General features: G+C 39.9%; 1 protein-coding gene across 1 annotated transcript; it reads left to right on the forward strand.

The window, feature by feature from the left end:
• The first annotated feature begins 7,872 nt into the window (after positions 1-7,872).
• krt1-c5 (keratin, type 1, gene c5) lies at positions 7,873-16,388 on the forward strand. Its single transcript, XM_041936763.1, has 9 exons — positions 7,873-7,969; positions 8,794-9,188; positions 9,865-9,947; positions 10,703-10,859; positions 11,972-12,136; positions 12,241-12,366; positions 13,812-14,029; positions 14,548-14,576; positions 15,502-16,388. The coding sequence occupies exons 2-9, from the start codon at positions 8,802-8,804 to the stop codon at positions 15,615-15,617; spliced, it is 1,281 nt and encodes a 426-aa protein (XP_041792697.1). The 5' UTR covers positions 7,873-7,969; positions 8,794-8,801; the 3' UTR covers positions 15,618-16,388.
• Positions 16,389-20,776: the final 4,388 nt, after the last annotated feature.

The raw sequence follows: 20,776 nt of genomic DNA on the forward strand, positions 1-20,776 counted from the left end.
TGTATCTGATAGAAGCGTCGCCAGTGCAGATCCCATCAGGCTTAACAATGGTCTCTGGGGTGATGTTAATTTGAGCTGTAAAGTGTAGTACAGCCACCATAACCATAACTCTGTTCCACAGCCTCAGTTCCACCCACCACAGCCAGGCAGAGCAGCTGCAGCTGCTCACACTGACTGTATGCTGTCACAGCTCAGCCTTTTCAAAGAAGTGTTAGCAATGAATGCGTAATGTCAAAGCCTCACTTCATCTCTCCTTTCTGTAGCATCTTGAGAGCCTTTTCCCAAATTGGCAGTGTGTTATAACAGGACTCGAAGAACACGCAAGTAGTAGTAACACAAGTCCAAAAAAAAATTCCCACCATGACCTTTAGGGGCTCTGTTAGAAATGACAACCTTCTTCAGTAAAAGGTGATGCCTTCAGGTTGCTTTTTTGTCCAACCAGCAGTCCAAAACTTAAAGAGGCGTGGCAGAAGAAAGAAAATCAACAAATCCTTACAACTGAGAGACTGGAACTGGATTCCAGATAATCAGAACAGTTTCAGATTAATTTTCTGTCAATCATCAAATTGACTAAGCATTTTATCGCTGCCTGAAAAGAAAACCGTCTGTAGAACGTGTTTATTGTTTGTTTGGTTGGTTGGCTGTTTTTTTTTTACTTAGACATAAGGCTCTTTCTAGCAAATACCGATACACATGCAATGTCTCAAAATTGGACCTGAAGCTTGGTCTCATGCCAGGCATTTGTAAACTAATAATCCTACAAACAGTCAACCTTAAAGGAATTGTTTAACATTTTGGAAAATACGTAAGTACGTACAAACATGTAGCTAACATTAGCAGATTATTTTAGCATAAAGACATGAAACAGTAAACGGGCCCATTATTCTGAAACCCCGGTTGTCTGAAAAATGTCCCATTGGACCAAAAACCTATTTGTCTGACAGCCCGTTATCCCAAAAACAAATGTCCATTGCTCCTAAGAGCCAGTGCTTTAGTTGCTATAATGCTAGAATTAGTGAGCGAGGTGCTGGTCGGGTATTTGTTTCACCTCAGGTAAACGCAAACATCCAGTTTGATTAAAAATGCAGAAATGCGAATCACATCTGCATTAATGCAGTTTGAAGAGTTGTTGATTGTTGCTTGTGTTGGAGCACGAACGTCAGGAACATGACAGTTTGACCCATTGCTGCCCTCACACAGACAGCAGAGCTGCAGCAGATAAAAACTACATTATCCCACTCTGAGATTTAATTAAAGATGACCAAAAGGAGACTGGACAGGTCTGAGTGAGTGTCTGTGTCTGCATCATTGTCAGACTTTTAGGCACATCTGTCTTTGTGAGGGAGTATATACCTGAGAGCACCCATTGTGATGGAAAACAAAAGACGACTGATGCAATACTCTCATTCTTTCCTGAACTTTACCTTGAAGTCAAACTTTTTTTCCCAATCAATCACTTTCAATCAATTCAATCCAGGAAGAAACCGGTTCAGAGAAACGAAGCCTTTTTTGTGAAATCTGAGAACAAAAGCTGTCTTCATGCTGAGCAGAGAGATGATTATCAGGCTGACATAGTTTGGGCCACCTGCCAGCACTACACTGTAAAAACGCAAATTTCTTCCCCATTAAAGTCCCTCTCAGATACGAGCGCTTAAAGCAACGTTAAGGCATGTCTCTCTCCATGCACAAGCATCCCTGAGCATTTAAGCCGCCCCGTTTTGTCATCATGTCATGCGTCCGCCTCGGTGATTGGCAGCCTCAAGTGGTTACAGATGAAAGCGGGCCCCCCATGCTAATGAATAGGCCCCTGATTGCAGAGCTGCTCGCTCTCTGAATTACAGCGTCGCCCGCCTAATGAGCAGATACACTGCAGTGCCCCTCGTCTCGGCGTATTCAAATTTCTCTCCTTCACGCTGATGAGCTCTCCCCTGCATAACAGTCAACAAAACCTCTGTGGAAGATTGCAACGTGGGCCATCTTCATCAGCACCCTCCTCCTCCTCAAGTTTGTTTCAGATGCTGCCATATGCTGGCAGGTTCTTATGAGTTTTTTTTTTTTTTTGTCCTGCTTCACTTGACGATATTATTCCACTGAACTAATGGTGCCATGCAAAGTGTCTGAATGGCTGATGAGCATGATAATGTCTCAGTTTCAATGTGTAAATAAAAGAACTTCGATAATGCGTTTATCTTTAGCTATAAAAATATCTTACCGTACACCAAACTGAGGATGTAGAGGCAGTACTATTTTAGGAGTAAAATATAGCTTTGCAGACAGTACACATCTTTACATTTCACCATCTCCTGATAAAATAGACACTTTAGCTTTGGTGTTAAGGACTGCAGAAAAAATATTTAAGTGAGGCTGAGCCTTATTTTTCACTTTGTAAAAAAAAGACCTTCCAAACATTTATTAAAGTTTTGTCTGAATCCCCAAAAGGTCAAAATTATTTCAGCGCTAAATTGGCACAACTTGTTCAATTGGGTAGCTCCACACAGGCTGAAATCATTTTTCACCCAATTTCACCGTTCACTAACTTCACCCAAATTAACTTTCCCCCAAACAGGCCTAGCCTAGCAACTGTAAACTGGCGCTGGAGGTCTGGCCAGATTTTCCATGTGTCAGTGTGCAAGGGGCCAGGGAAAGAGAGATACTTGTAATTTAAAGTGTTGACAGTGGGGTGTCTTTTTTTCTAGCCTTCCAAAAACCAAAAACACAAGACCAGAATAAGTATAAGTATAAGGGATGGATTGAACTGGGTGTAACAAAAGCTGCTTGACATTAGCATGCCCAGCTAACTAGCTTGTTACGTCGCTACAGCAGTAAAACTTAGGGTTTTTTCCACAGCAAAGGGCATGTCATTAGCTAACTATATCATTATATAGTTTATGTTGAAAAATACCTGCTCAGGACAAGATGCTCCTATATCACAATTTAGAGTAGGCCTAGTGTTAGCGGCTTTATCCTTCTCTTTATCTGGTTTAGGGACGTATATACACCAGCAATTCCACACAAACTGTATTAAACAGCATACTGTCTACCAAATGCCATCAGTGTTGCACCCTCAAATCCCTTCCTGTTCTAAAGATAACACATACTGTTCTAAAATGCTGACATGAAATAATAAATCTAACAACTCTGTCTGCATACATAGATCATCACCTGCACAGGATGCTAACTTTTTTGCCTGGGAAATGCAGCTTTACCATTTGTCTTGTAGCACGATATCATGTATGTGGCCATCGAGTGCAAACCTGAACCCCTTTCACAAGATTTTCTTTTTTAATACGAGTCACCTGAAGCATTTAAAAACAGCCAGAGGCTACATTTTGAACCAGTCACGGTGCTAACGTTAGCCTAACTAGCTAGCCATTCACAGCTGAGCATTAACTAAAGTAAAGCTGTAACCTTTATTTTATTGTTCTGTTTTATGTATTAATTTACTTATTTGTTCTGTTGTTATTTCTATTTTTGGTATGTAACTAATATTCTTAAGTCTATAATGTCATTCCTTTATTTGTTCTCGATGGTTTGACTGTAAACTGTCTATTTCTTTGTTTTATGGACTTCCTCATCTGGTGTGATATATGACTGTTGTCATCTTTGTACAGTAGTTAGTAGGATATTTTATTGTTGTCAATAATGATGAATGGGGCTGGCTGGCTTCAGCTGATCAAATCTACCATTGGCATAAACCCAACAAATAGATGATGGAAAGCTGTCAATGAGAAGACTGCTTTTGTTCAACTTTGTCTAAAATCAAGAACCCATTGTTTCAAAAATGACTGTTAATTCTGAGTGGCATCAAAGACATATTCATACAGAGGCCATTTTTATGTGACACATGCTCAGCGTGGGAAGTTTGAATGCTGTTAGCGAAAGGATAATGTCGCACTGCTGCGCTTCAGCAAGTCGTATACTTCACTGCCTCCCGATTGATCAGCAACTGAAAAGACAATGGAGAGTTAAAACAGGCCAATATTTCAAGGTTATTAACAACACTGACAACCCGCTAGCTAGACAACAGCTAATGCTAGCATTCAACTACTTCCACTTCCACATAATCTGTTATACAGAGTATTCATGAACACTTATCATTAAAGCATAAACTCATGACACCTAGGACAATGTTTAGTTTTGCTTTTAATTAGGTCTAGATGCAAACTTGACTGGCAAATCTTCTGTGGTTTTCAGCTTGTTCTCAACCAAACAAATGTGCTATCCGGCTTCAAAACGCATTGGGACTTTTCCTCAACAACAGCTGCTCATTCCTGGAAGCACTTAAAGCATCACATGCAAATGCAATGTCATCCATCAGCTGTTTGGTGACACAAGAGAAACCCAGCAATTTGAGCTCCTCTCAGACTGACTAAATTTGTTGTTCAAAACTGGACTATCTGAGGATTCGGAGCAGGACCACGTCAACAAACAGCAGTGCAAGTGTTAACACGACATGAGTGAACATTTTTAGGTGAAACGTCCCTTCTGTAGGCAAACTGGACCACAATGAATTTACTTTGTGGCTTAGGGTGTTTTGTTTAAATGTGGATATTGCACAGGCCTACCATTTAACCCCGGCTATAAAAGCTCTACACAACTGGATTCAGTATCAAGTTTCCAAACAAAGCCAAAACAAAGCAAAACAAATTTATTTGACTCTGGACTGCGGGCTGGTACATAGTGTGCAATAGAAATTCTGAGAAATAAACAAAGAAACTTTTTTTTCGTGTGTAAACTATGACTCTTACAGTAGCACACGAGAGCAGGAGGAGGGCTGATGAAAAGCAAGGAAATAGTTGAAACATATGATTCACTTCACCCAGGCTGACGGCCAACTGTGCACTATGCAAAAATAAACACAGGACTCCACAGCAGGTTCCCAGAATGTGTTTATTTGGGGTGGGGGGGTGGACGACAACCACTTTTGAAATATCACAGCACTTCATTTTGATTTATAAGAAGCTGGAGCAGGAGCTAAACCTCTCTCCTGTCTGCTGTATGTTAGACGGTTGGGCTACAACACGGTGGAAGACTGGGAATTCTGGGAATTACTGAAGCCAGAACTGTTTCCAAGTTCATACAATGTACATATTCTCAGCTGGGCTTGAAATGAGCTGCTGTTCAATACAATCCAGCTTCTGTTTTATCAAGCACAAAGAATATGAATTTCCTCCTATTTCCAAACTTACATTCAGGAAAATGATTTCTTCAGTATATCCTGTCCTGTATTGTAGATATGTTCTGATTTTAATCAGGTTTAAATGTTCTGACCTCTGCATTCAACCGTTTGTCATACATTTTAGTTCAGGACTCTCTATCAAGCAATGTTGGGAAAGGGGCAATTAGCTACCGACGCTGCTTAAATGTTATGATTGGGACAAGGTGAGAGATTATCAGGATCAAGTGAACAGTGCTCCTGATGCTCAGTCTACTCATTACAGACAGAAAACAGTAAGCACTATAGTAAAATTTGTGTCAATTGGGAAAAAATATAGACAGTGAAAAATACCTGCACTGTACCCTTTTTTATGTATGCAGAAGCAGAGCAATACATTTTTTGCGAATTGAAACCACTTAAAGTGTGCTTAAGATATTCAACATTGCTGCACTAACCTTTTTTTAACATTGACTCAAAGAACTCTTTGTAATGTGAAAAGGGGTCACTTGTAATGATGAACTCATAACTAGCATCCAGTTCTGCAGCTGGTATAATTGATTGTTTGGGCTTTGTGGTGCTCACGTACTGCAGCTATCCTGTCACTGAAGAATCATGGATCAGCTAAATGAAATATGTTTCCTCAGTAGATGGTGGAGACCAAACCAAAGAAAAGATGTAATGCTTGAGCTGAAATGTGGCCACTCTCTCAAAAACAAATGTCTCTTTTTAATATCCATGTATCATTTGTGGGAGAACATTCATTTCTGCTGCTTTCCTCTTCATGACATCTCAATAATGTTCATGTTGAAAATGAAGTAAGTACTAAAATAATGCATACTGCATACTAATACCAAATTATCATGAATATTGAGCATCATACACTAAAACAGATGGATTTGTGTATAATGCATAGACTGTATACAAAGATCTTTATATATGTATGTGTGTGTGTGTGTGTGTGTGTGTGTGTGTGTGTGTGTGCGTGTATAAATCTTTATATATAGTCTTTGATATAATGTCATGGTGCAAACTTGTTTTGGAAAATTTGAACATTTTTTAACACTGAAACAGTTGCAGTTAACAGCATGTTTTGCATGTGTTCCTATTGAACTTGTAGGTTCAAGCTATATAATGTTTCACGTTTTTATACCCACAAGGTGGCAGTGCATCCATGCTGCAGCCTCCACCTGCATTCGTCTGAATGCAACAATAATGCCTTTCAGATTTATACTTCAGAGGCAAAGCATTCATGTGTTCCTGAGAGATATTATTTCAAAAAGGATCTATGCGATACATGTGCCCACATGCTTTCTGTCACATGTATTTCATTGTGTTGCTGTAAGAGGTGTATGCATTGCCACAAACACCTGTACAATGTTATGCAATCAAGCACAATAGTCCAGGACTTAATACCACATTTAGGAAGACAGGAAATGTAATTTTCTTTTGTTGGGACTTTGTTGGACTTGAATCAACCTCATTGTGGACAGCTGGATAGAATTAAGGTATTCGTGTGTTTGTGCTGGATAGGTGATGACTTGTTCAGATTACAGACAGCACAAAAGAAACTTTCCACACTGAACAGTCTAAAAATCTAATCAACCATCATGCAGTGCTGATATTACATCTCCTTCGTCTGCTGTTAAAGTCTCGATTTGATCGTGTGGATGATCTCAAAAGCTTGGAGGGCATTTCTTTCTCTTTTTATCATTGTATGTATGTACAGGGCATGTGTGGGGTTGGGTGTAGTGAGAGGCATGATAGGCAGAAAACCAGGTCAGTATCACTGTGTGATCCGATCCTGCAAAGATAATAATGCTCACCGGTCAAACTACAATACAGTAACAGGGGATTACATACTGTGTCACAGCAAGACAGGGCTGAGAGATTGTTGACACTTATCAAATGTACAAAAAGGTGTGTATGTGTATTTGTTTCTGTCTGTCTGTGTGGGAATATAGGCCAGGTTTCCAGTTCAACCAGACCTACGCCCTGCATTTCTCAGGGGTCTTCACTTTCTTTTCATTCTGTCCCTCCATTGTTCCTGCTTCCTCCCTTTTCCCCCTATCCCGCCGGGCCGTCCTCAGGTGGAGCCGGCTCCCTCACATCACTCAGAGTGCATTGTGTCCATGCTCAATGGGATCACTGTGGAGACAGCACGGCCCCTGTTTCCAGCCCGCTAGCCACACTGGTTTGTCCTCCAAGTTTCACCATACAGGTCAGATGAAGACCTGAGGAGACTGATGTCACTGTATGAGGCTAAATATAGCTCAAAAAGTCAGTCTGCACAGGAGATAATACACCACCGTTTTACATTTACATCATCCATTACATTTTTCTTTAGGTTATTAGCTCTGATATTCAGAGTATTTTTATTTTCAGCACTGTTCAAGCATCTCCGTCATGATCAAATGATTTTCCTTCTTTGGATAATAAAGTTAAACCTGAATTCACGTTTAAAGGACCACAGATGTTGATTAGTTTTACTGTTACAAGACATAAATCAAGTGTCAGCTCACAGCTGCTGTTTGTGATGCTGCATGAACGTCACGATAATATTCTGTCACTAGTTTATGTGCAGTACAGTTTTTTTTTCTCTCTTCCACAAGGTGTCAAGTTGCATCCTCCTATTTGTTAGTGTGGGATTGGACACATCAACAGTGGCTCCACCCCGACAAAGAGAGTTGTGTTCTGCAGTCAAACTCACCTGTGAAACCTGGTCCAGCAACATCAGAACGGTCTCTCACACTATCAGGGTCAAAACCTGACCGATCAGCACAAGACAAGACCTACCGAAGACCTGAGCTCGATGTAAGTACTGTTTTTTTTTTTCTCTGCTGTTCTTACTCAACAAATAATCACTCATTGTCACTGGATGAGCAATAAAGTTTTCAGTTTTACACAGGAGGAGGAAGGCTTAAAGCTCACAGCTACTCTGACACAGAAACTGTCCATTGCTGAGGGAGGGATGATCCATGTGTGTAGTTTTGAATAATCTACTAACAACTGAGGTAAAATATTCCATATATAGCTCTCGTTGTTTACGCATCATCAAGCAGATTGACAAACCACAAGGTCCATTTAGTCGCTTTCCCTGAGAGACACATGGATTACTGAGTGGGCCTACCAAGCCTGTCTGAAATGACTATTAACATTTCAAATTCAATTAAACCCTTGCAAAGAGATGTAAAACAACTAGGGAGAGATGCAAAACAGCTACAGAAGAGACACAAAATGACTACAGAGAGAGCCAAAACAACTACAGAAGAGACAAAGAACAACTTGAGATGCATGTTGGCTACATAGAGATACAAAACAACAACAGAGTAGACACAAAAGGACACAAGTTAACTACAGATAGACACAAGACTACAGATGCAGAAAGATAGGGAGATGCAAAACAACTACAAAGCAACAATAAACAACTATAATAGGATGCAAAATGAGTAAAGACAAATGCAAAACAACTATAGAGAGAGATGTAAAATGACTACAAAAAAGTAAAACATGATTTCGTGATTTCAGGATGTGATTTCGTCTTGCTCATTGACAAAAAGTTAACGTTTTCTGGAGATAGCAGAAATAAGAGCCCTTCATAAGAGCACTGATGAAATTTCCATCTGAATCTTCTGCAGTGGACGCCATGGCCTCCACCTTGTCTGTGCGCAGCTACTCGGTACGTCAGCCCTCCTTCTCCAGCATGTCCGTGAGGGACAGCGGGCGCAGCATCCGCTCCAAGCCTCCCGTCTCCATCAGCACGCTGTCACTGTCCCGCTCCGTCTCAATGGGCAACAGCCTCAACACGCTGGGCTCCAGCCTCTCCTTCAACGGCCTCGGTGTTGCCGCCAACGAGAAGGAGACCATGCAGGGCCTGAATGACCGTCTGGCCAACTACCTGGACAAAGTGCGCTCGCTGGAGAAATCCAACGCTGAACTGGAGATGAAGATCAAGCAGCTCATGCTGGACAGGGCTCCAAAAGGACATGACATCGAAGGGATGATGGCCCAGGCACATGCCATCGGGCAGGAGGTCAGTGACTACTTCAATCCACTTTTGTAGAGGTTTTCTTTCAGGGAACACATGGTTGCACTGCAGTAATTGATATGAATTGAGATCTCTGAGTTTCAAGTTGTAAATATTGTTGATCATGTTAACATAATTGGGCTTGACCTTAGATTCACACCTAGATTGAATGAGGTAAAGTCTATATTATATATATATATATATCTATTATTATCTTGGTGTTAAATATTACTTGATGAAGATGTACCGTTAAAATGTCACAATGGTACTTCAGACATCGTCTTTTTCTGAGTGCATGGTCTCCCTTTTCTTGTGACATTAAAGACATAGTAATGCAACTGTCCTCCAAGTCAACATTAATCTTAAAAGCTAGTGCTTTGAAACTCTGAAGGCAGCAAAAAGACATTTGGGGATATTGAGATAAGAGATTAAGAAGTCTTGGTCCATCTTGTTATGAAGAGCCTTAGTTGAAAGCAGTGGCGACTGAATGAGCACAAAACTCTGACAGCTACCTTTGTAGCTGATGCAGGATCTGCATCTGCAGCCAGATGGATTGGGATGTTCAGGGTGATGCCCTTTACTAAGAGCATGCATTATTTTGGAGTAAAGCTCACATACATCACATATTGTATCTTCTCCATGCAGTCCTCTAAATGAACTTTGCACCATGTTCACTGCTCAGGTGAGAAAGAAAACGCTGGAGAACGCCCGGATCATGCTGGAGATTGATAACGCCAAGCTGGCGGCCGATGACTTCAGGGTCAAGTGAGTGTCACACAGGAGTTCCTTTCTTTTACTTGCCTGTGAGTGTTCACATGGGAGCGCCAGACTGCAAAGCAATGTGAATAAATGACCTTTATGTCAGGCTGTGAAATAAGAGCCCCATTCCCACGGTGCTCAGGCACCCGCAGGAGATGATCGTGCCATCGGTGAGTGCTGGATGTGATGGATTTTGTAGGTCAGAGAGACGTTGTCCGTTTCACAGTTTGTTAGGTGGAGCTGAAGGAGAGATTGTGGAGTCAGAATACAACCACTGCTGGTGTTTTTCACAGTGTGTTGATGGTATGTTCTGTGGCCTGATGTGAAGGAGTAATGCATCAATCAGCAGTGATTTATGGTATTAGAGGCAAAGTGCATGTGTACTTTTCATGCAGATCTTTGCATGGTATTTTCATGCATGTGTGCATCCACTTTCTTGAGTGGCTTCAAGCATCCTCTGCTTGTTTGCTTGTTTTGCACTATGACTTATGCTTCAGTATTTTCGTTTTATGCTGATTTCTACACCTTTGGTTATACCCTTGATGAGGTTGCAGGTTTTTTTGTGACATGAGAAAATGTTACAAGACTTTTTAATGGTTTTTGTAACATCTGCTAATTCATCTTTCAATAAAACAGATGTTTAACTCCGACCGCAATGTACTGATAATACTTGAGAGGCACAAACTGTGACTGGTGTTGCACATGTCTGCTGATGACCTTCTTTCCTCTTATTTCAATCCTCCACTGTGTGGCGTCTGCAGGTGGGAGGCGGAGGCCACCTTGTGCCAGTCAGTTGAGAGGGACTGTCAGGCTCTGAGAAGGGCAAAGTCTGACCACGACCAGATCATCGCCACTCTGCGAGGAGACCTGGACAGCTTGAAGGAGGAGCTCTACTTCCTCAAGAAGAATCATGATGAGGTGAGATCCCTGCCAGGGTAAAGGTCCAGTCAGACATGATCAATGAGTGCTTCCTCATCAACATAATCACTTTACAAGTTGTCAAGTGTAGTCTTGTTTAAATGTAAGATGCCTTTGAGGGACAGTGCATTCTCTGAGCTGCATGAAGCCGATTTTCCTGCACCTCAGTATGATTAATATCATCTAAAAACTTGAGAGATTGTAGTACATTCCACACTATCAACAACACAACCGAAACATGTTGGCATAAACCAGGACTGTTTGTGTTTGCTCTGTCTGTCAAGGTTTAACAGTATTCAGCATCTGAAACATGATAATGTTAAGTCTACAGACACACCCTTTGTCTTTGTAGTCGTGGTGCTTTAAGATGTCAAGACAGCACCCGTGACAGGACTATTGGATTGTGTGTGTGCAGCCAGTAAGGTGTGGTGTCCAGGATGTGGACTGAACCTCCCGGTAGACTTGACAGAAGAAGTGCACTGAAGTTTACAAAGAACAAAAAAGGAGCCAATAAGGAACAATTAAAGCTCATGGGAACATAGCAGCTGGTTGTAAATAACTGGGAAAAAACAGATAAAAAAAACTATAGCTGCAGTGTCATATTATTGTCTGATGTGACTGTAACACAGTAACCTAACCTAACCTTGCCCAGATCTGTGCTACTTAAATAGCCAGCAGAAAATCAGACAGAGTGACCCTAAGGACACCCTGAAATCTGGCGGCATGGGTCTATTATTCTTACATTACTGTCCATTGTGACTTTTTACTCCCCACCTTTCTAAAACCAGAGATTCTTTTCAAAGAGGTTGATTTGAATTAGTAACAACAATATCCTCTCACTTTTTCACTTCAGAAAAAATAAGAAAATCTGATTTGCAGGACTCAATCATAGAAATAGGGTCTAAATAAAATATACCATCAAATGAATGTGAAGGATCTGAATCCACCACTGGATAGTTGATAAGTGCCATGGCGAGATGGCAACGGACACTGCCAGCTTTGGGTTGTAGCTTCCCATCAAAACAACTCTACAATAATCAGGTGTTCAATACATATAGAAATGTTGCAGCATTAAACACTGTTTTGCCTTTCGCATCTTTAAATAATTTCAGGAGATGAATTCTCTGAAGGGGCGTCTGGCCAACGAGCAGGTAAATGTGGAGGTAGATGCAGCTCAGGGTCCTGATCTGGGGGCCATCATGGCTGAGCTGAGGGTCCAGTATGAGAGCATTGCTCGCAAGAACAAGGAGGAGGCCGAAGCCTGGTACCTCAAGAAGGTCAGTCACTAGATGAATCAGGTCTTATTTTTCCAGTATTCATACTTAGCCTTTGCTTTTACTGTACATTACGGTTTATATTGATCTCATGTTTGTGTCTACAGTTAGAAGCAGTGCAGTCGGAGGTCAAAGACAGCAACGAGGCTTTGCGTTGTGCCCAAAGTGAGCTCAGTGAGAGACGACGCTTCCTGCAGGCTCTGGAGGTCGAACTCGATAGTCTTCGGAAGCAGGTACAGTACTGCGCTAACACTTGGTGCAGGGGGTGTAGTCTGAACAAGTAAACCTCTGTAGGTAATCACCTATTTCTGCACGGGTAGTACTTAACCTCTAGCCTCAGCAGTGAGGAGGCAGGGTGGTCTAGTAATTAGAGAGCCAGGATTCAGACTGGTAAATGTCCAACCTGTCCGGTAAAAGAGATGATGAACCTCTATTGACTTCAGAGACACTGGTCTGTAGCTGCTCTGACTTGCAGAGATTAATCAAATTCACGTTGCCATTCCTCCACTTCTTTTGAGCTCAGCCCCGCCCTCATCTCTTTCTCTCTCCGTAACAGCTGCTTTCTCCTTGTAAACAAAGAGCTACTAGCGCTACAGTTTACACAGTGATTTCATTCTGCTCCAATAATCAATCAGAGTGACAAGACAGAGTCAAACAAGCAAGTGTTTTGTCTGCGTTTCCACTACATGTGAACACGGATCAAAGAGCATATAGAGGGGCACACTGGGGGCAAATATAGCTCATAGTTGTTTGCCTCATAGTGAGCACACAGTATTGAATGCAGAGATATTATCATGCTGACAGCCTCTAGTATCTCTGGTTGAGTGATGAAGGGTCGTGAATGGATGAGCTCAACAGGTAAACAATACAAATACAAATACAAAACAAAGCAATATTGAGTGGTAAAAACTCCACGGAGAAGCTTTAAGCCAAAAGCTTTAGCCTTTCACTAACATCAGTGTTCACCTTGTTGCCATTTAAAGGTGCACTCTCTTGCATTTAAAGCTGCACCTTGAAATATTCTTAAAATTACAATGTATCAATTGTAGTCATTGTGTAATGTGATAGGAGTCACTCATAGTGTCAAACCCACAGAGAATTAGCACCAAGCAAATACCAAAGCAGTTCCCCTACCTCTATGAAGCATTTTATTATCTTTCAGCTCATTGTTTTGGCTTTACTGCTGTCCCCAAGTGGCCAAAACAATTAGTAATGCAGTTTTAAATGTCAAACTATGATTGTTAAGTTACTTGTAATTGCTCTGTCATCACCTCAAAGGTTCATGCTAAGTTAAGATAACCTTCTCCTGGCTGGAGCTTTATATTTATCTTAAAGACATGAGAGTATCTCAAATGACTCTCAGATACTCATTTCAAATCACTTACAAAGAGAAAAGTATTTTTCATCAGCAGATTTAATCTACAAAATGTATACAATATTACCAGAGACTGACTAAATTTGATGTAATGTTTATTGTATTATCTCAGAAATGTTGTGAATGTGATTTCTTGATGTCGATTATTAATGCACCTTTAATACAAACAGTATGTAGGACTTAAATGCTATTTGGTGGTGACGTTTCAGAATGTACAACACACCTGCTTCACTGTGCATTGTTTTATAACAGACAACTTGCCATCTACAATCTGTGATCATTACCTGTATGCTCTGCTAACAGGTTAGTGTGTTGGAAGGAAACCTGGGAGAAACCGGGCACAAGTACTCTGTGGAAATGGACCGTCTCCAGGCCACACTGACCCAGCTGGAGGATGAGCTGTCTCAGCTGCGTCTGGACATGCAACGTAACAAGACCGACTACGAACAGCTGCTGCGCATCAAACAGAACCTGGAGATGGAGATTGCCACCTACAGGAGGCTGCTGGAAGGAGAGGAAATGTAAGTTTGTAAGCTTTGTATTTGCCACATTACCACTGATTGTAATCTAGAAGAGAGTTTTCAGAATTATTGTAACTGGAAAGTATTAATACTTCTTGATACTTGCTGGTAGTTTTGCTTTTTTGCTGCACAGGAGTACACGTTGTTATCCTGAATGTATTGTACACTCCAAATGAATAAAATAGCCTAAAAGTTCTTCATTATGTTGCAGAGACTCAGATGAAAAGATTGATATCACTGTCATGACTGGCTGCAGCTAGCAGTCAGTTAGCTTAGCTTAGCATAACGACTGGGAATTGTGCCAAACAGCTAGCCCAGTTCTGTCCAAAGCTAACAAAATCTAAAGCTAAGCTACACAATGGTCTCAATCTTTACAACAAGCTCTCCTCAAGACAGAGAATGAGGACATTTCATAAAACTATAATACGTGCCCTTTTACATCAGATAATGAATGAATATGGTTTCTACTTGGCACTATTCTCCCTTGGATTAAGTTGTCATATTCTTTTGTCCTGCAGGGTGAAAGAAACACCTCCACCTCCCAAAAGTAAGTTCAGATTACTTTATTTAGGCCTGCTAAATGTCACTAACGAGCAGCTAATTACAAGTATTATTTGTGTAAAGTTTTCTCTTTCTTCACATGGTCTTGTGGCAGGACGGTACTTGTACAAAACCACTTTGTTAGCCATTCAGCACTAGCTTGCTCAGAAAACACGAAAGGGATGAAAAAACTTTTCGCCTAGTCATCATCACTTTGTTTGCTGCTGTTTTTGTTAACTTCTATTTTTGGCTTTCATCAGATCTGGTGTCAGTATCGAGTGACCACATCTGTGAGCAACAGGGAGAGTCTGCAAAACTTAGGAAAGGATCAAATACTTTTTCAAGTATCTTGGGGTTATCTTGTTCACTTTATATGCTTCTGCAGCGAGTCATTTTTATATTGCCTGGGGTGCACAATAAAACATCATTTAGAAAAATAAATCAAAACGTACATGTCTGTTTTTGCAAATAAACCCTTCACATACAGATTTTGCAGACTCTCCCTTTGGCCCACATGAAATTCTGGCCTCTGGTGTGGTCACTCAATACCCACACAAGATCTGATACGAGTGAAAAATAGAAGTTAACAAAAACAGCACCAAACAAGTGACGATTCCCCCAGTGAATCTTGACCTCGCTGAGGTTCTTTTTCATCCCTTTTGTGTTTTTGCCATGAAGTCGGTATACACGAGGATGTGTGCAGTTTACTGACATTTGGTTACATTTGAGGGTATTGATGGCCAAAATTGTTAAGATATTGCATTTCAGTGGAGCTTTATAACCTCCTCATGGCAAACTAATACTCATTCAGACTTTGTATTTTTATTAGTGGACTGTTACTGCTGCTTTTCAGTGAAGCAGGCAACAAAGATGGACATCATTCAGTGCTTGTTCTGACTAAAATGACTAACCGTGGTTTAATTCTGTTACAGAAGACCCTGACGTGAGGACCAGGAAGATTGTAAAAGTCGTTACCCAGACCATGATCAATGGCAAGGTGGTAGATGAGTCCAGTGAGGTGGAGCAGATTGAGGAGCGCAGAAAATGAGCCAAAGTGTGTGCTGAGAAGGAGCAATAATGTGTTTTAAACCCAAAGTGCCTGCTGACTGTGGATCAATTCTTACCTTCCTGTTAGATGTTTTCCTTATTTTCTAAACGTTTTAGTGCCTTAAAATTTCCCAAAAATATACTGAAATGAATTAAAAGTAAAATTAAAGTTATTCCTAAAATGAATGTGTCCCTTATGACATATGTCTGTATATATAACCAACAAAATTGAAGGAAAAACTCATAATACAATGATCCCCTGAAAAGAAATACCAGTAGGTGGTGGGGAGACTTACAGTAATAAAACATGACAAACTGTGGACAAAAAATTGCAAAAAATCTTAACAATGTCCACTCAAGATTTTTTTTTAATTTATACAAACACTGAAATGTAAAAGTCTTTATGCTAAGCTAAGCTAACCAGCTGCTGGCTGTAGCTTCATATTTAGTGCACCGACATAAGAGCAGTGTCATCTTCTTCTTCTATCTTCTCATCTAACTTTTGATATGAAAATGAACAAGAGCATTTCCCAAAATGGTGAATTATTTCCTCAATACAGACAAAAGAGATTTCTGGAAGATTACAGTTAATGTAGTGGATTGAAATTTGCAAATCATTGTATGCAAATGCTTTCTAGAAAATCCTCCAACAGTATCTCCCACATTTGCATGATAGTTTCTCTGTAAAATAGTAATGGGAGTATTGTAATGTGCTGTCGTTTTGTGATAGAAACAAACAAATCAACCAAAGCGGATGTACAGAGTCAATAAAACGCAGTGTTTGAAAATAAGAGTCTCTGTCATTTTCGAGAGATTGTTGCTCAAACAGAAACTTTGACTGATACCAGGGAAAAAAACATAATGGGAGGGAGAAACAAAGAAAGGTATGACTCTGCACCAAGAGCACAGAAACTGCAAACCTGCATACAGTGGTATCAGGTAGCAGGCTTTTGTGTATGTGAGTGTTGTGTTTCAGTGTCGCTCTCTGGGAGTCTGTGTGCACATGTCGGCTGCATACAGCTTAGAGGAATTAAAGTAATGTCGGTTCATAAATGCTGAAAATACATTTCAGATGTGGGCAAAGTGTGAAAGCAGTGAAATAAGACAACGAGAGCATAATGTTGCAGTACTGTGAATAACAGCTGTTGTGCCTTTATTCTGGGACACTGTGATAAAGGACCAAGTCAGATGTCATGGCAACGTGGAGACAATGACCCCACAGTTAAACAACAAAAGCTAAAAATCGTATCAGAGGTTTATGTTCTCCACCGGAGACTTTGGTAAAAGACACCATATCTCATGATATCGCCCAGTTGAAGAATGCAGAACGCAGTGCTGTCATTTGGGGATTTTAACCACTTTGGGTTTTATACCTGATCACAGAAGTGTTTAGATGTGTGTGTGTTCATGTATTACTCACATTGTGGGGACATAAATCTGTTTACTCAGTCACATTGTGAGGACTCGCCTTCCTCATGGGGACAAAATGCATGTCCCCTTAATGTAAATCATTAAATTTCCGAGTGAAGACTTGGGTAAAGGTTAGGGTTAGGGTTAGTGTGTGTGTGTAATGTCCCTCATCTTGGACCACTGACACTTATCTTAAAGGTCGCCTTCACAGTTTTGAAACTAGACAGAGCACAGCTGTTACACTAGAATTATGAAAAGTAACATGTTAGAAATATTTGAAGCAAAGTCATCAGCTTCAAAAACAGGTTTGAATAATTCTTACAGCATTGGCGGATTATATTATTATATAAAAACAAAATAATGCATAAAGGATTGAAGTGATTCAATATGTAGATTTTGTGGATTTAAAAATGCATCATATTTTGCAAAGTACAATTTTAGCATGCAAAATACCTCCACTCCAAAACAGTCAAGTAAGAGGCAGAATATTTCCCTCTGAATACTCAAGTAAAGAACATGTAAGCCTACCTCATTGTTGTATTTAAGTACAGTGCTTGAGTAATATACTATCCACCAGTTCAGTTCCAGTTCACTGATACTTCCTGTGTTTACTTTAGCCTGGGCTAAAAGACAAGATGATTTTGTTAAATTGACCCTTCACTAAGCCACGCACCCTTAGTAACTGTTGCTATGTGGCAAATTCACCAGTCGAGTGTGGTAATTTTTTAAACAATGGGTCCCTGATTTCTGACAGAGGTAAAAGCATGCTTCTTATTTTCAACTGGCGACAACTGATTCTGTTCAATAAAATCACAGCTGTTGCAGATTTCTGCCAGTTGTAGCAAATATTAAAGGATCAGTTCCCAAAGTTTCAGGTTTGTCTACAAACAATAGTTAGATTCCAATATGAATATCAAAGCAGGTTTTGTTTGCTGCAATCGTTCCTCCTGTTCATACTGGACATAAAACATTGTTTCAGTGGAAGTGATGGAGGACAAAAGCTACATCTCTTGCTCTGTGCGAGAAGTTAATCTAAGATTCACACTTTGAAAGATATTCATTTGATTTGACTGACTCAGCCTGCTGACATCTCAAATTAGCTTCAGATGAACTGCAGAATACACACAGCGTGAGGACTGTAGATTTATTCTGCACAGAAAGAAGGGATGGACTGTATGGACAAGAGAGATGATTATAGCCAGAAAAACCTGTTTCATTGTTCACTTCACTGTTGTTTTAAGACAAACTTGCAAACCTGTCCTTTAAAACATTCAGCCAGAAATTAAGAGGAGTTGCTCTTGATCCGTATCTCAGCTTCAAACAGTGCGTTAAGACTCTCGTTCAGTCTGGCAGAAATGTGGCCAAAGTCAAACCAGTGCTTCCAAAAAACAGCTGAGCAGGTCTCACTGCAGTCATTTACTTGCCTCAGTGTCTGTCTACACTTCAAAGCTTCTGACAAACGCTAGAATCAGAGAATATATCTCTCCAGTCCACTTTGCTTCTCTAATGTTTATACAGTTAAGTTTCACATTTCGCTGATTTCTTTGAAAGCACGTTGTAAGGAGAACGTCATTTTAATCTAATTGTGATCCCAGCTGTTTTAATACAGTTGTTTGAATGCTAGTTTTATAATGGATTGTAGTTTCATGTTGTTGTTTATTTATTGTATTATTTTCAGGTTTTTATGAACAAATATTGTGCCTTGAAGTGACTTGGTTTGGCTCTGGTCTGTATTTATGATCATTTAACTCCTCAAGACCCCACAGTTGACTTGCTTACATGGAAAACGAGAGAAAACTCATCTTACATTAGCACTTTCATGTCAGTGTAAATACAATATAGCTTGTCACTCCTGTGTGAAAAGTAAAAAAAACCCACACATTCCCAGAGTGAGACGTCACTGATGATGTCTGAGCCTCAGCAACACACCACCATCAGTAGTAAATGATGTTCTTTTTGTCACTGTGATGAGAAACTTGTAAAATCCAAATATAGATGTTTCTCACTCACCTTTAAGAGTCTATAAACTTAAGAGTGTCCGGTGAGGTCATACAAAAGATTTACAAGCACACACAGTAGACAACGGCTGTTTTGTGAAACAAAAAAGAAGAACTGTGACACACTGCTAAAGTCCCACACGTTTTTTAAAAAATAGGACAGTGAGACATCTTTCTCTTATTAAAGATCGTCGTTGAACTGCAATATAACGACATTTTCAGTCAAATCTGATGTAGTTTTACTTCTCATGAAGCGATTAAGTGACGCAGGGTTTGTGTTACTGTCTGAGTTCATCATATTGTCCCATATTTAGGATTTGGAAACCTGGACAGACACAGATCGACCTGGATATGGTGTCATCACCTTTATCAGCGCTCTAATGTATTTTGATAGTGTAGTGCATAGCGCCTCCCTGTGGTGAAAAGCATAAAGTGCCCCTGCAGATAAAAAACACTGTAGAGCAGAAAATGGGTTTTCCTAAAAGTGGTACGTTTTAGAATAATGAATGTGATATCACTGTGTTATAATTATTTATGTTTTAATTTGCACTTCACTTTAAAAGTTGCAGCTGGTGGGTGGAGCTAATTTGAATTACTTTATGTACTGGTGGGTGCTTCATCCACAATGACACATCATAATATATAACTTGATTTATATTTTGCATTAATAATCTGAATCTGCAAAGTAGATGTAGTTCTGTTTTTTAAATCCAAACTATCTGCATGACTATGTCAAATGATGTTTGTGAGAAAATATATTTTTGGGTGATCTGAGCCTCCATGTCATCTGCTCAAAGGCTTTCCCACAGTGCAACTCCTGCATGAAGGTCTTGGCTTTATCTCAGTCAGTAAAACACAATTAATGGAAGATTTTACAAATGAACAAGTCAATGCATCAGTCAATTTTATTTTATTTGTAATTTTAAAATAGGAGATTTTCTTAACTGCCTCGTTTTTATCAATACAACATAATCATTGCACGGTTTATTTGCTGCCAGCAAAAATAAACGTGTCCCAACTTTTTTGTCCTGAACTTTAAATTTATTATGACTTTAAAGTTATAGTTTAACATTCAGATATTGTGTTTTTAGTGTTTTTAAGCCCAACACAAGCAGAGATACTTTGTTAAACATCCCAAAGCGCATGCGTGAGTGTTAAAGAGTTTTGCAGTGCGGAGCACGATGAACTGATTCATCTCTAATAAACGATCTTTGGCTTCATTCTGCTAATGAACAGATCAGCTCCTGATGGACACCTCACCTCCAAAAACACCGAAATAAAACGTAGTCATCATGTAAGTTTGATAATAACAAACAACGTCTGATTTTTCAAGTGTGACACTTTCAATTTGTGGTGTTGAGCTTCACTTTCAGCACAATATTTTAAGTAAATAAGTTAAAGCTAAATAACGTTTTACCTTTGCTAGCTTACTGGAAAGCAGTAGCTAGCTAACTAAGCTAGCTAACCGAGCTAACATAGCTGTTAAATAGCCATGTAAGATTTATTTACGATACGCAGTGGTGGCAAGTTAGTCAGTAACGTTACATTTACTCAGGTACTGGTTCAAGCACTTTTTTTAGATACTTGTACCTTATGTGAATATTTCTATTTTCTGCTAACGTTACTTTACACTTTTACTCCCCTAACTTACAACTCTTAGGGAAACCTTGTATTTTCTACCACTATATCAATTCAATACTTATAGTTTTCACTTTGCAGGTTTAGGTTAATAATACAAAATATAGTCAACAGT

Source organism: Chelmon rostratus, chromosome 5 (assembly GCF_017976325.1).
Source record: "Chelmon rostratus isolate fCheRos1 chromosome 5, fCheRos1.pri, whole genome shotgun sequence".
In the NCBI taxonomy this organism is placed as follows: Eukaryota; Metazoa; Chordata; class Actinopteri; order Chaetodontiformes; family Chaetodontidae; genus Chelmon; species Chelmon rostratus.